The 14,184-nt window shown below is 57.1% G+C and overlaps 3 protein-coding genes across 3 annotated transcripts; 1 reads left to right on the forward strand and 2 right to left on the reverse strand.

Annotated features, from left to right (window-relative positions):
- Window positions 1-120: 120 nt before the first annotated feature.
- CDEST_05738 (Putative amino acid/polyamine transporter I) lies at window positions 121-2,499 on the reverse strand (the record flags this gene model as incomplete). Its single annotated transcript, XM_062921897.1, has 7 exons — window positions 121-367; window positions 496-748; window positions 852-988; window positions 1,068-1,526; window positions 1,621-1,792; window positions 1,878-2,117; window positions 2,220-2,499. 7 exons carry the CDS (start codon window positions 2,497-2,499, stop codon window positions 121-123), a joined length of 1,788 nt encoding a protein of 595 aa, XP_062777948.1.
- A 3,371-nt stretch (window positions 2,500-5,870) lies between these two features.
- On the reverse strand, window positions 5,871-7,613 carry CDEST_05739 (uncharacterized protein; the record flags this gene model as incomplete). Its single annotated transcript, XM_062921898.1, has 3 exons — window positions 5,871-6,717; window positions 6,785-6,862; window positions 6,934-7,613. The coding sequence occupies 3 exons, from the start codon at window positions 7,611-7,613 to the stop codon at window positions 5,871-5,873; spliced, it is 1,605 nt and encodes a 534-aa protein (XP_062777949.1).
- A 1,885-nt stretch (window positions 7,614-9,498) lies between these two features.
- Window positions 9,499-14,048, forward strand: CDEST_05740 (Putative glucose-methanol-choline oxidoreductase, alpha/Beta hydrolase; the record flags this gene model as incomplete). Its single annotated transcript, XM_062921899.1, has 8 exons — window positions 9,499-10,187; window positions 10,258-10,813; window positions 10,933-11,270; window positions 11,337-11,523; window positions 11,598-11,836; window positions 11,929-12,195; window positions 12,278-13,496; window positions 13,604-14,048. Exons 1-8 carry the CDS (start codon window positions 9,584-9,586, stop codon window positions 14,046-14,048), a joined length of 3,855 nt encoding a protein of 1,284 aa, XP_062777950.1. The 5' UTR covers window positions 9,499-9,583.
- Between the last annotated feature and the right edge of the window lie 136 nt (window positions 14,049-14,184).

Below are 14,184 nucleotides of genomic sequence, written 5' to 3' on the forward strand. Positions count from 1 at the left end.
ATCCTTGTTACGTGTCCCGATTTCAGTCCAGTCCCCTCTCCTTTGTTCTTCTTTTCTTTTTCTCCTTCGCTACTTTCTCTAAATGAAAACTTCGTGTCGGGCCGCCGCTGCTTCCTCGGCTCAGAACCCGCCCTTCTCGTTCGAGTTGCTGGACTCGAGCTCGGTGGTGACGCGTCGCCGCCGCAGGTTGCCGGCCTCGTCGTGCTCCTCGTCCCACTGCGCGACGTCGGCCTTGGGGACCCGGACGAGGCGTTGCGTGTTGGCGCCGTTGTCGTCGACGGCGACGATCTCGGTGCGGATCTCGTAGTTAAGCCAGCGGGGGAGGACGTACATCCAGACGATGTAGTAGAGGATGCAAAGAATGATGCTTGAGACGATGTTAGTGGACCGTCTTAACACGACTCGTCTCTACCGAAAGGAGGCCTTCTTCCAAGAGCCTCCTCCACCAATTTATATATATAAGAGAAAAAGAGAAGCGGGCGGGATATAACTCACATGCCGATGCCGACGACGCAGTAGGTCGCGTACCAGAAGCTGACGCTGCCGGCGTAGGGACCGCCCTTGGGCGGCCACCAGGGCATGGCAAGGATGAAGACCTGGATGGCGAGGAAGAAGGCGACGACAATGTCCCAGGCGCGGAACTCGGAGCGGCCGATGCCGGAACGCTGGCGGCGGCGGCGGATGATGAAGACACCCAAGGTCATGGCGAAGTTGAAGATGGCGCTGGGGTAGCTAGCCAGGTCGACGACTGTGTGTATGGGTATGTTAGTAAGCTGTTGGGTCTTTGTTTTGTTTTTCATTTCTTTTTCTCTCTTGAATAGCGGAACGCCATCCAAGCCGTGGATACATACCGAAGGAAAAGGCATCGCCGGCGGGGGGCGCAATGATCATGATGAAGGTCATGGTCCACTTGAGCAGGTAGGGGCCCAGGGGCGTGCCGAAGGGCTTGGTCGAGACCCAGAAGTTGGTAAAGGGGAGCACGCCTTGTCTGTGATGGGGGTTTTTTGGTCAGTTCTCTGACATTGTTATGCAAAAAGAAGGGGGGGGCTGGTCGACAAAAAACATACCGGCCAATCTCGCGGATCATGCGCGAGGACCCGATCAGCACGGCCAGCAGGTTGCCAAAGGCGCTCAGCAGGACGAGGAAGTTGAGGACGTTGGCGGCGGCGCTGCTGCCGACGAAGAGCTTGGAGAAGAAGACGGCGGCGGCGATCTCGCTGGCCTTGGCGAACTCGGCCTTGGGCACGGCGGCGAAGTAGGCGATGTTGCAGAGCATGTAGAGGACGGCGACGATGCCGAGGGAGATGACACCGTTCTTCTTGAGGGTCGGGATCGGGTTCTTGATCTCGTTGGTCATGTTGAAGGCGTTGTAGTAGCCGGCGTAGGAGAAGACGATGCTGACGAGGGCGCCCGAGAGGTCGTTGCCGTTGGAGGTGGTGCCCTCAAAGGCGTTGCGGAAGTTGGCCTGGGGGTCGGGGATATGGCTGACGTTGCCGCCGAGGACGACGAGGCCGGCGATGCTGATGCTTTGGGGGGTGTTAGCAGGAATATCCCGACGGAAAGGCTGGCTTGGGATGGATAAAGGAAGGGGGAGATGAGAAAGGGGACGGATCGGCTTACAAGACCAGAGTGGTCAGCTTCAAGACGCCGATGATGTTGACGAGCCACAGAGAGTATCGGTTGTGCGCGATGACGCAGATGACGGCGAGCGTGTAAGCCGCGATGGCGACGCCGCGCATCTGCCACTCTGAAGGGGTGGTACCCGCGATTCTCCAGAGATATCTGGACAGGACTGCCAAGGGGGGTCAGCAAAAGTGGTCTTTTGTTACTTGTAGCTGGTGGTGGTGGCCTCTCTCTGTTCTCATCACATCACTTACCGACGGCGTTACTGCTGCTAAAGGACAGAATGACAGACTGGACGGCAAAGGCCACGGGGAAGAAGTGCTTCGGGCGCGGGTAGGCCTGCTCGAGGTAGACGACCTCGGAACCGCTGCGGCTGGGGAAGTAACTGGCCAGCTCGAGGTAGACGCTGAAACCGGCCGAGGCCATGAGGAAGCCGATGACCCAGTACATGAGGGCGAGACCGATAGAGCCGGTCCTGTTGAGAATACTGGCGGCTATGATGAGGTGTTAGCCATTGGACGATGTGTGGTTTCCTGCTAAGTAACCAAAAAGGGGTGAAGATGTGGGGGCAGAGGGAGGATTCAACCCCAACTTACGAGTGGAAAAGACACCGGTGCCGACCATCATGTTGATGTTAAGGAAGATGATGGCGATCCAGTTGACGTGGTAGCCCAGGGGCGAGGAGGACTCGACTGGGGCGCCGACGGCCTCCTGGTACGACGGCTTGGAGCCGTTGCCGCCCTTGACCCTCGTGTAGGCGAGGTCGCCGTCGTGGATGATGGAGGGCTCCGAGTCGCTGGCCTCGGGGTCGGCGCGGACGGCGGTCTCGGCGCCGCCCGACTTGTCGCCGCCCGGGAAGAGCCTTGAGAAGACCATCGTGGTCGATGTTGCGCCTAGAGGTCGTTGACCTTATTGTCTGACGAACAAATAGTCTCTGCGCAGACTACTAGGGGGAAAAGAGGGGATGGAAAGGGTAGCACCCGTTGGCACACAGATGGGATCGGCCTGATGGTTCGGGAGGAGCCGAAGGGGTGATGAACTCTCTCTCTCTCTCTTTCTCTCTCTCTCTCGTCCAGGACACGCGAGAAAGAAAGTTTCGGACTCGCGACAGAGAGCGGTAGATATATACGAATATCCACGTTGTCCGTTCGAGTCTCGTCTGTCGATCTCGCAGTCCGTCTACTGTGGTGTGCCCCCGACTCATGTCTCCCAGTTCGATACTATGGGGTCAAATCACACAATCGGCCTCCCTCTTGGCTTAATTCCACCCCGTCGTGCCCGATCCATGCTTCAGCTGGCTCGATGCGTCGCCGTTGGCTTGCTTGGCAATTGAAAAGTTCTAGGGGGGGGGGGGGTTCGCAGAGAGCACGCAATGAGGGTCACCCTTACCCTTTTTTCGATCTTTAGGGAAACTTTTCTTTTGCCCCGGTGAGCCCGGCCTGAGTGCCCGTTGTCAGTTCTCGACTGCGGTTCCGTGTTACCCTCCCTGGTCTTGGATCCGGGATGCTGCCCACGAGTGTAACGTCTCAGTGACGGGGGAAATATGGTACAAAGGCGACAACAGAGTATCAAGTGGCAAGGAGAGGGTAGGTATAGAGAGAGCAGGTGAGAGTGGAGGAGAGAGAGACACACACATACACAGGGATCGGGCGCGGTCCCCGAAGACGGGGGCACTCGGCGTTCCCACAGCGGCTTATGCCTAGTGTCTGCGTGTGCCCCCGTTGGATGCAGGGTGGACGAATATCATGTAGGAATATCATGTTTGCCATGGTCCTGGTTGGAGTCTGGAGACTTGGGGGTTGGATCGGAGAGGGTCGAACCCCATCCAGCTGTGTCTCTCTTACCCGCAACCCGCGTCCCAATAACCCACCCCCGCGCGGCGAGCCCACTCGATAAACGGGGCGCACGGGGAGGACTGCGATGTAGTAAGGCCGAGGGCAAATGACGACATCTGCCACAAGTGCTACAAGTGGTTATCTGGCCGCGGGATTTTCGTACGAGGGCGACACGAGCCCCGAACCAGCAGCAGCGACAGCAGCAAAGGAGGAAATCCCGAGAGTTCGGAACCGCTGTACAGAGTTTGGAAAGGAGATCGCATGGCCGGGATGTGGGATGTAAGCAGACGAGGGTGGGTTGACAAAAGGTGAACTTGGGACGATGATCTAGAACCAACGTTTCTTCGGAGGCGCAATGTTCAGAACCCGAAGGATGAGGCTGTTGATGTTGATGTTGATGCGCCGCAGCCAACGAGTGACAAAGGCTAGAAGGACGGAGCTGAGAGGCCCGTTATCGGAATTCTATGGATGTTGGTTTAAGAGACCGAAAAGACACCATCGCCAAGTCCATCTTGTTCACGCTCTCCGCCCGGGAACATGGCCCCAATGCGGACAGCCAAGGTTGAAAGAGGGGACGGACCTTCATCGGGGACAGGACAGACTTGGCTGGGCCGTCGTCGCCCTTGCGGTTCCCGAGTTGTCTCGAGCCTCACAACCCAACCCGTGAAGGATCTATGGTAGTTGTTACCTGATGGTAACTCATCCCGCTCACGCGCGCGGCTCGGCGTGTCCTTTTTTTTTTCGCCTCGAAAGGATCGAAAGGCATCGAGGAGAGGCTTGGCTCTGCGCGGCAGACGTAGGGGGCTACGAGGCGCCTTTTTTTCACGCCCACGCTCAGCGAGATGGGAAGCGCGGCAACTGCCATTGGGCAATGGGAGCAAAAAATAAAAGGGGACAAGACAGTTTTACGGGGACTAGAGTTTCTTGTCGCTCTTATCAAGCGCTAGTCACCTTCCCTTGTTGGTGAAATGAGAAAGTGAGGGAGGGAGGGAGGGGATGGCCGGGCAGGTTTTGGGTTCATGTCGACATCGGACCGCTGCATAGCGCAATCAAGTGTCCGCGGAAAAAGCCTTGGCCACCGGTGATCGTCTGTGCCGTCTGTCTGTCTGTCTTGTGCTGGCTTTGCCACGGCTCGCCATGACGGGGCTCAGAGAGCGGTTCTCGTTCAGAACGAGTTGAGGCAGCGGAAGGGCATGTCGAAAGTGTTTATATGGATATATGAGGGCGTACATGACTTGTGTGGGCTTGCACCGACTCAGACATCTCGAATGGAGCCGTGTGTTGGTCTGGGGGAACGAGACCACTCGCACGCCGCTGTGGAGACAAAGAGGGTCTCTGCTAGAAGAGAGGTTCTGGGGAGTGGAGCATTGCTTGTGGATGAGGAGCTAAGTTTTCTGTGGTCTCGCTGCGCCGACAATATAAACGAGGGAGCGTATCTTCTGGTTGGTAGCTTGTCCCAAAGAAGTAAACAAACGGTCGAGAGACTTCGGACCATCGTACAGGATGCTGTTTGGTCGCACGCCAAGGGGACAGACACGTAACGAGTCATGTCCTCGAATCTTGATATAGTCGCCCTTGGACCCAGAAGGAGGGAACAGCAGACCTCCAACTTATGTGGTCTGGTTGCTTGCATTGGGACAAGAGACTGGCAGGGAAGGCTTCTAGGACCGGCTTCTACAAGAGACCGTCCGGAGCGCGCCCGGATCGTCGGCGCCGGGTCCCCACACACGCACACGGTGGAGTCGCCGGAGCGCGCCCGAGTCTGTTCGGACTCTGAAGCACAATAACACAGGACCACAGGCGTAACTGACGGCGACACCAAAAGAAGATATTGATCCATTGACCACAAGAACTACGTCAGGCGCGGGGGGGTATGGTGACTCGACGTCGTCTTCAACCACCATCATGCACCTCACTGCGGTAGCGTGTTGAAGAGTTCAGCCAAGAACAAGGCCGGACAGGAGGCTGCATAAGCGGCTGGGCCTAAAAAACAATCAATTCTCGGGACGGGAACGACGTCATGCATGCTTCATGCATCTGTATGTGGCTTCAAGCTTGGAGAAAGACGGCAGGAAAACGCAGCTGCTATATCACTTCTCAAGCGTCGGCCGATGCATCCAAGTCGTGCTTTATGCTTTAAATGACCGCCGGGATATCTAGGCCAACGACGATGTATCAACTTATCAGGGCGACAATAGATTGCTCACCACACATTCAAAAAGTGTTGATTGGTTTCATGTGCACTACGTGGTTGATAGAGCTCCCAAAGCTGGCTACCATACGATCATGTGCTGATTGTCATTTTCTACAAATCACATCGCCAAACCACACAAACGTAACTATCCTACACACCTCCCTTGCCTTTTTTACCCTCGCGTTTCGGCAGATTACCACATAATCACCTACTGCTTCTCACTTCTTGTCCACCGGGCTGTAGCCGTTGACGTACTTCCAGAGACGGCTGACCTCGTACACCCTCTTCTCCTCAAAGTCACCGCCGTCCGCGCTGTTGTGGTGGGCGGTGCCTTCCGTCCCGTTGGTGAGCTTACGCTGCTCGTCAATCTTCCACGGGTCGTTGCGGACCTTGGTCAGCGACGCCATGAAGGTCCCCGGGAGCGGCGAGCCGTCCCCGTTGGTCTGCACCCTGCTGAGGCTGTCGTCGAGCGGGAACATGTTGTCAAGGTAGTGCTGGTTGAACTGGTGGCCCGAGCCGTTGCGCTCGATCAGCGCGCCCTCGTAGGCGTTCCACTCCGAGTCGAGCTTGTCGGCCTGCTTGACCGCCGGCCGCGTCACGGCCTTGATAGTCTCGGTGCCGCGGGCGATGAGCGCCGTGATCTCGCCGAGCCCTAGGAAGCGGCCGTTCTTCTTGGCCGTCTGCTTCTTGAAGTGGAGGACGCCCCAGCGCGAGACGAAGTCCTTGGAGTTGGCGTAGTGCTCGATGTGGCGGATGGCGCGGTCCTTGGGCCGGGGCACCGCGTGCTCCTTCTTGACGCGCGGGTTGTTGAAGTGGTTCGCGGCGTTGCCGAACGTGTAGATCTCGAGCTTCTGCAGCACCTCGCGCGGGTGCTGGTTGATGAGCCAGTCGAGGATGATGCTGCCCTCGAGGCCGCCCTGCGAGTGGAGGATGAGGACAACCTTCTTCTTCTCGGGGTTGAGGAGGGCGTCCGAGATGTGGGAGAAGCAGATCCTAGTATCCGCGGTGCCAAAGTACAGGCAGCGTTCGAGGAGGCACTGGATGACATCGAAGATGATTCCGGCGCTGTTCAAGTACATTAGCACTACTATTGGGATACCAAAACTTCACGTAAGGATTCTCGTCCACTCACGTCTGGTTGTGCACGCCCTTGATTTCACGATGGAAAGTGAGCGAAAGGCGGTCGATGTTGCTCTGCAACCAGTTTTTCCTGCTTGTGCATCAGTGCTGACCCAACAGACAGTGTGTGTCTGTGTGTGTGTAAGGCTGGGAAGAACTTACCCGACGGCGACGCCGTTCAGGAAGATCCACTCCTCCTCGGCGTGGTCTTCTCTCCACTGTGCCGTGGCCGGGAACTGCTTGGACATGATGTATCCGTCAGGCATCCAGCCGTTGAGCGCAAAGCACGCGGCATAGTTGACGGCGACGAAGGCGCCGACGTACGCCACGAAGAGGTTGAAGGAGAAGACGGAGAGGAAGGGAAGCGACAAGAGAAACGACGACTGGGTCACGATAAGGATCATGTGGAAGGTGATGTCGTAGATGTTGTTCCAGGACGGGTAGAGCTCGTCCATGGGACCCGAGTGGAAGTACGTCTGCGCCCACGCCTGGAACTGGCGGTGGAGCTGGCTGACGAGGAAGCGAGGCTGCTCCCTGAACCGGTTGTCGACCCCGAGGTGAAAGGACCGGGCCGGGGGCTGGGACCAGAGGGGGAAAACGATGCAGGGCAGGAAGAGGATGTTCGCGAGGAACAGCTTCGTGTCGCTCCAGAGCAGCTTCCACGGCGCGTTGGTGTAGTAGTACGCCGGTCGGAGGGCCGGGTCCCTGGAGTTCCGCGAGACGCTGCCTCCGCGGCCATCCTTGCCCTGGGTGGTGATGCGGAACTCGGCGCCGGCGTTGACCACGAACTTCTTCTCGTTCACATCCTTGGGGAGGGAGTAGGTAACCTCGACGGCGGCCATCTTGGAAAGATAATCGAAGGTTGGATGAATAGGGACGAGGGAGGGAAGTCAAAGGCTCTACCAAGCGAGGCAAAAGGTCGGTTTACACGAATCTGTGTAATAACTTATATCCCCCGAAAATATTTGGTGGGAGTGACTTTGGCTCCCAACGTCGACTCAACCTGGTTGGACTACCTGCCCGCATTCCCCAGCAATCTGCCCTAGGAATGTCGACTGTGAAGCTCATCAGCAAGGAATCGTATACGAACCTTGATGTCTCAGTATCACATGCGTAGCGTTTATAAGATTCATTTCACATGCCGATTCGCCTGCCCTGATGCCGTATACACAGAATCTGCAAAGAAACCCAAGACAAACAGAAGCAGTCGAATGCAGTACGGTGGCGTTTGGAATAAGATTTACACCATCGTCACTCTGCATCCATTCTGGACCACTGAGTTTTCTGGCTCTAATGACTCGGTCTTCGAAAGAGCTGTGATGGGCTGTGAAGCTTTTGTGGTGATGGGAGGGCACTGCAGCTCACTCCTAGCATGCCTCGTTTGCTTTATCACGCCCCATGGTGAGACAACGACGAGTCTGTCAAGAGAAGGGAGGAAAAACAAGCTGATTACTGTCCAATGTCTTGGAATCTTTTTCCTTTTTTTTCCTTTTTTTTCCTCGCCCCCTTTTATTTTTATCTTTATTTCTTTTTGTTTTTCTGACCAGCTCTCCACACTTTGTGCATACGTACGACTCTTGACGAGCTAGTTCTGCTACCCCAAGCATTTGATAACCCCCTTTCTATCCGGTTGCGGGCCGCTAGTCTTCCCGCTTTCGTCCATCCACTTCATTCTCGCTACTGTGGCTGGGTGATGGGTTTGTGAACGACCAATCGGTTGAAGTTCCTGGCCAGGGGAGAGGGGTTCTGAGACTTATTTCTCATGACGATAGTTCTGCGTTGAATATGCCCGTTGTGCCACCCTCGGCAGCTAGTAGGATCTCCCGTCAGGGCAACCATACCAACACCGGCCCTCAGTAGTTACAACCCGAAGCATGGAGTAGGAGCGGGGATGTGGGAGCGTAGACCTCTTTTAGGGGTTGATCGTCGGCATCGTTCCCATAAGGTGTCTTCGTTGTGGAGATTGCCCTCCGTGATGGCAGCGGTTATGTGTGGCATTAGGTTTCCTCTATGGTCGCGTACGCCGCGCACGGCGGATGAGGCTATTTTGCTATACCAGGTCACCTTCTCAAGCGATTGTTCAGAGTTGGTAGACAATTCTCAAAGCAAAGCACGCTCACTTTAACTGACGTCTTCGAGACTCGTGTCGCTAGTCAACCCAGCTACGAAGGACAGGGCTAGACATATGCCAGAGATGTTTTTCTTCTCCCCCCACTCAGAGACAACATTTCTTATGTTTTCTGGGCCAACGATATACCTTTCTCACGATAGCATATTTAATGGCAAGCCACCTTACATAACCACATCTTCTCGGATACCATAGGGCGAACGATAGGGCGGAGATGTTGCCAAGGCCCCTTCAACGCCGCAAGCCGATTTTTGTGTCAAAAGAGTCTGAGACGTCTGCGAACGCCGACGGCGAGTCAAAACATCCGCATTCGGTGACGATTGGGAATCTGCAATTTCCCCTTCACCTTCTTCCTCAATCTCGTGATTATCGTCAAACATGTGAAGAGATGCGCCGTGCCCTTCCCGGATGAAGACCAGGGAACAACAACACGAGGCTCTTCCATGGTTGAAGAACGCGTCTTTCATTGTATCGTCTGGGGAAAAATCCTGGGGTTCTGCACAGAGCACGAAACTTCCGCGGTTATAAGAACCCCTATTTACCCCTACTGTTCCGGTATCGTTCCGGATAGAATCTCAAGCTCTTGCATAGGCTCAGACCCGATCTAATCGGTCGTTTTTCCAAAGACTCTCACTTGTGTCCTCTTAATTTGCCGCCGGTGAGGCCCATTCCTTTCTCATCAAGATGGCCGATCAAGACCAGGAGGTCAACGGTCAGGGATACGCTACCAACGGCCGCAACGGCGCGGCCAACGGTCGTAGCGAGCCCAACGGCTATGAGTCAGCTTTCGAGGAGACCACCGAGCCGTTCGAGGGTTACGATAAGTCAGGCGGAATGTTTGATCCGGCCACCGGCACCTACCCCCGGATTTCCCGCCCCGTCGAGCTGATCCGCCCGTCTTACGACGTCGTTGTCATCGGCTCCGGCTATGGCGGCGCCGTCGCCGCCAGCCGCATGGCCAGAGGCAACAAGCAGGTATGCCTGCTCGAGCGCGGCAAGGAGAAGTGGCCCGGCGAGTTTCCGTCAGGCATCGTGGCCGCCAGCAAGGAGCTGCACACCACGAACGCGGCCACGGATGGAGTGCTCAGCAGTTTGGGACTGCACGGGGTTGGACGCGACCCGACCGGTCTGTACCACCTCATCGTCGGTGATGGGCAGAACGCGTTCGTCGCCAACGGTCTGGGTGGCACGAGCTTGCTCAACGCCAACGTCTTCCTGGAAGCGGACGACGGCGTCCTCAACCTCCCCATGTGGCCTGACCAGTTGAAGGGGGATGAGCTCAAGCCTTGTAAGTCGAGAGTCCACGCAGACGATGGCCCGTCCCTCCCGGAGAACCGTAATTAACATCCATCTTCCAGACTACAAGCGGGCCGAGGAGGTGTTGGAGCCCAAGACGTACCCCGAGGACTTCCCGAAACTGGCCAAGCTCGAGACGCTCCAGAAGCAGGCAAAGCTCATGGGCTGGGGCGACAAGTTCTACCGCGTGCCCCAGACGACGCGCTTCGAGGATGGCGAGAATAGCACGGGCGTCTACATGCGGGCGTCGACGCTGTCGGGCCAGGACACGACGGGCCTCAACGACGGCAGCAAGTCGACGACGCTGGTCAACTACCTCAGCGACGCCTGGAACTGGGGCGCCGAGATGTTCTGCCAGTGCGAGGTCCGCTATGTCACAAAGGCCGAGGACCGCGAGGGCTACATCGTCCACTTCGCCTGGCACGGCAGCAAGCGCGCCAACTTCAAGGACATCTTCTACGAGGACCTCATGTGGGTTCACGCCAAGGAGCTGGTCTTCTTCGGCGCCGGGAGCATCGGCACCACCGAGATCCTGCTTCGCAGCAAGAAGTTTGGTCTGCAGATGAGCAACGACGTCGGTCACGGCATGAGTGGCAACGGTGACATTCTGGCGTTCGGGTAAGAAAGAATCTTGCTCCCTTTTCTCTTTCTTTTATTTCTTTATTTCTTTGTTCTTCTACCCTCTTGATGCATACACAGTGGCACAATGTTCTAACTTTGACTGCTTTCCATTCCAGTTACAACACCAGCGAGTACGTCAACGGCATTGGTCGGCCGGATCCCCCGCCAAACCGCCCTGTCGGACCTTGCATCACGGGTATTATCGACTGTCGTAAAGACCTGGACAACCCCCTCGACGGATTCGTCATCGAGGAGGGCGCCGTTCCCGCGGCTCTGGCCCCCTTCTACCGGCTGATGCTCACCTACCTCCCGTACAGAAAGTTCCCCTCCAACATCTCCTTCAAGGGCATGGTTGGCCATGTCGCTGCAGCCTACGGGAGTCGGTTTTTTGGGCCTTACTTCGCTGAGGGGAGCACGGAGAAGACCCAGTGCTATCTCATCATGTCTCACGACAGTACGTCTCCATCGTGGCACTTCCCTGCCTTATGAGTCCTTTTGACTAACCACGGACAAACTCTAGGCAGCCAAGCAACGATGCAACTGCACAAGGACCGAATCATGATCAACTACTCCGGTGTCGGCAAGTCAAAAAGAGCCAAGAAGCTGGCAGGTTACCTGGCCAAGCTCACCAACTTGATCGGCGGCATCTATGTCGACAGCCCCTTCTACGCCGCGTTTGGCGAGAAGGAGATTACCGTGCACGCGATGTAAGTGTTTGCTCGCCCAGTCCAGTCATTTGTAAATATAGAGGTATCGATATCATCTAACGCAACAACAACAGCGGTGGTGCCCGCATCAGTAACGATGACACGGGTGCCAGCGGTGGCGTCAACGACAAGGGTCAGCTCTTCGTCGGCGAGGGCCGAGAAGTGCACAAGGGGCTGGTTGTATGCGACGGCACCATCGTTCCCGCCGCTCTAGGAGTTAACCCCTTCGCCACCATCACGGCCCTGGCTGAGCGGTCCGTGGAGAAGGTTGCTGAAGAGTTTGGTATCAACATCGACTTGAAGACTAAGAACGGTAAGCCACCCACACCCCATCCATGCATCCGGGCCGCAGCAGGTCTTGGGACTGGGACGGACAGAGAACATCCAACTGACGACGAGTTGCAGGTTCCCTGAACCTCTTTGCCGAACCCGCCTACAACCAGTTCGAGCACGAAGACGACAACTTCCAAGTTGCCAGGGTCCGAGAGATCATCAAGACGGCCCGCGATGACAAGACCCCCGGTATTGCCTTCACGGAGATGATGGACGGATGGATTCACTTTGGCGAAGATGCCGAGTCACTTGACTTTGAGCGAGCCACAGAGACCGCGAAGAGCCGTGGCGAATATGCCCGGTTCTTCCTCAGTGCCAGGTCATGGAACACCCACAACCGTAAGAAAAACCCTCTCTGTTTTGTATTCATCATGGAAGTTCCCCCCCCCCCCCCCCCAATCAAACTGACTGATCGGTCTAGTTGTCAACGACAAGGAGCACGAGGCCAACCTCACGGGCACCTTCACCTGCCCGGCACTGGGGGGAACCTCGATGGTGCAGGGAGGCAAGTTCCAGCTCTTCAACGACGACCCGCGGTCCCCAGACACGATGAACCTCACATACAACTTCCTGGTCTCTCAGAAGGACGGCAGCAAGCTGCACTTCAACGGCTACAAGGTGGTCAACTCGGACGTCGTCTTCAACCCGCTCAACCTCTGGAAGGCCACGACGACCCTGTACTGCACCATCACCGAGGTCGACGACCAGGACCAGCCCATGCCAGACCACGTGCGCGGCAAGGGCGTCATCCACATCCGGCCGACCAAGTTCCTCCAAGAGTGCACCACCATGGAGGCCACGGGGTCGACCCTCTACGCAAAGGTCGCGTCGACGGCCAACTTCCTCGGCTACTTCACCGCCAAGGCGGCCGGCGCGTTCCTCACCCCCTTCATTCCGCAGCAGTGGCCCTCCCTCCCCTTCCACAGCTACCAGAACCCGACGCCTTGGTCCGAGGAGATGACGGTCGAGGCCAACGACCGCGTCAAGACCAAGTTGTACATGTGGGAGCCGCAGGGCCTTTCGGGCCAGGCAGCCAACGACGCCCCGATTTTGCTCCTCATCCCCGGAGCCGCCGTCGACCACCAGATCTTCGCGCTGCCGACCATCGACAAGAACGCCGTCGGCTATTTCCGCAGGAAGGGCTACCGCGTGTACTCCATGGTCCACCGCGTGGGCAAGACGGTCGTGGCGCAACAGAACTGGACCACGTTCGAGGCCCGCCGCGACATCCAGGCGGCGCTCAAGAAGATTCGCAGCAGGCACGGCATCAAAGACAAGCCGGACGACTCCGGCCCGTCCCACATGACATACGTGGTCGCCCACTGCGCCGGCTCGGTCGCCCTGGCCTCCGGCCTCCTCGACGGCACCATCCCCCGCCAGTGGCTCAGCGGCGTGACGGCGTCGCAGGTGTTCATGAACCCCAAGTTCGCCAAGGTCAACCGGATCAAGGCCAGCATGCCCATCTCCTTGGCCAACATCTACGGCCTGGCTCAGGGCAAGTGGTTCGACTGCACGAGCACCCCACGCGACGGCTACGTCCAGCAGGCCATCAACCAGGTGCTGCGCTTCTACCCGGTTGGCCACCGCCACGAGATCTGCAACTCGGTCGTCTGCCATCGCAGCTCCCTCGTCTTTGGCCGGTGAGTTTCCCCTAGTTCCGTTTCCTTCTCACGTTCCCTCCTCCTATTTTCCCTCTCCCAAGTTTCCCCCCCCTCGATTCATCATCATAACTGACAACATCTACCAGTCTATGGTCGCACAAAGGTCTCAACGAGGCCACGCACTCCCAGCTGGAGAACTTCGTGGGAGGCACCTCGATGGCGAGCCTGAACCACCTCATGTTCCAGGGGACGCACGATTACGTGACGGACTCGCAGAACGAGAACCTCGTGACGCCGCAGAACATCGCCCGGCTCAAGGGCCTGCCCATCTTCCTCTTCTCAGGTGCCGAGAACGACGTGTACACGCCCGAAAACACTGACATCTCCTTCACCACGCTCAGCGAGGCCAACGGCGGCGGCTTTTACGAGCGCCAGGTGTTCAAGGGCCGCGGCCACCTGGACGCCTGGATGAGCCCGACCGCCCACAAGGACGTCTTCCCCCGCGTCCTGCACCACATCGAGAATGTGCAGAGGGGCAAGTACGACGCCCTAAGGAAGGTTATCGCGAAGCCCGAGGGCCCGAAGTACTAACTAAGCCTGTCGAGAAATGTGGGTGGAAAGAAACACTTGAGCAATTTTCCTTTGTCATCAGCGTTCCCAAAAAAGATTCTTGTTTCTGCCGATTTGTGGCGTCAACCACCCCCAACTTGGGATGTTCCATTATGTA

Source organism: Colletotrichum destructivum, chromosome 3 (assembly GCF_034447905.1).
Source record: "Colletotrichum destructivum chromosome 3, complete sequence".
NCBI classification, from domain to species: Eukaryota; Fungi; Ascomycota; class Sordariomycetes; order Glomerellales; family Glomerellaceae; genus Colletotrichum; species Colletotrichum destructivum.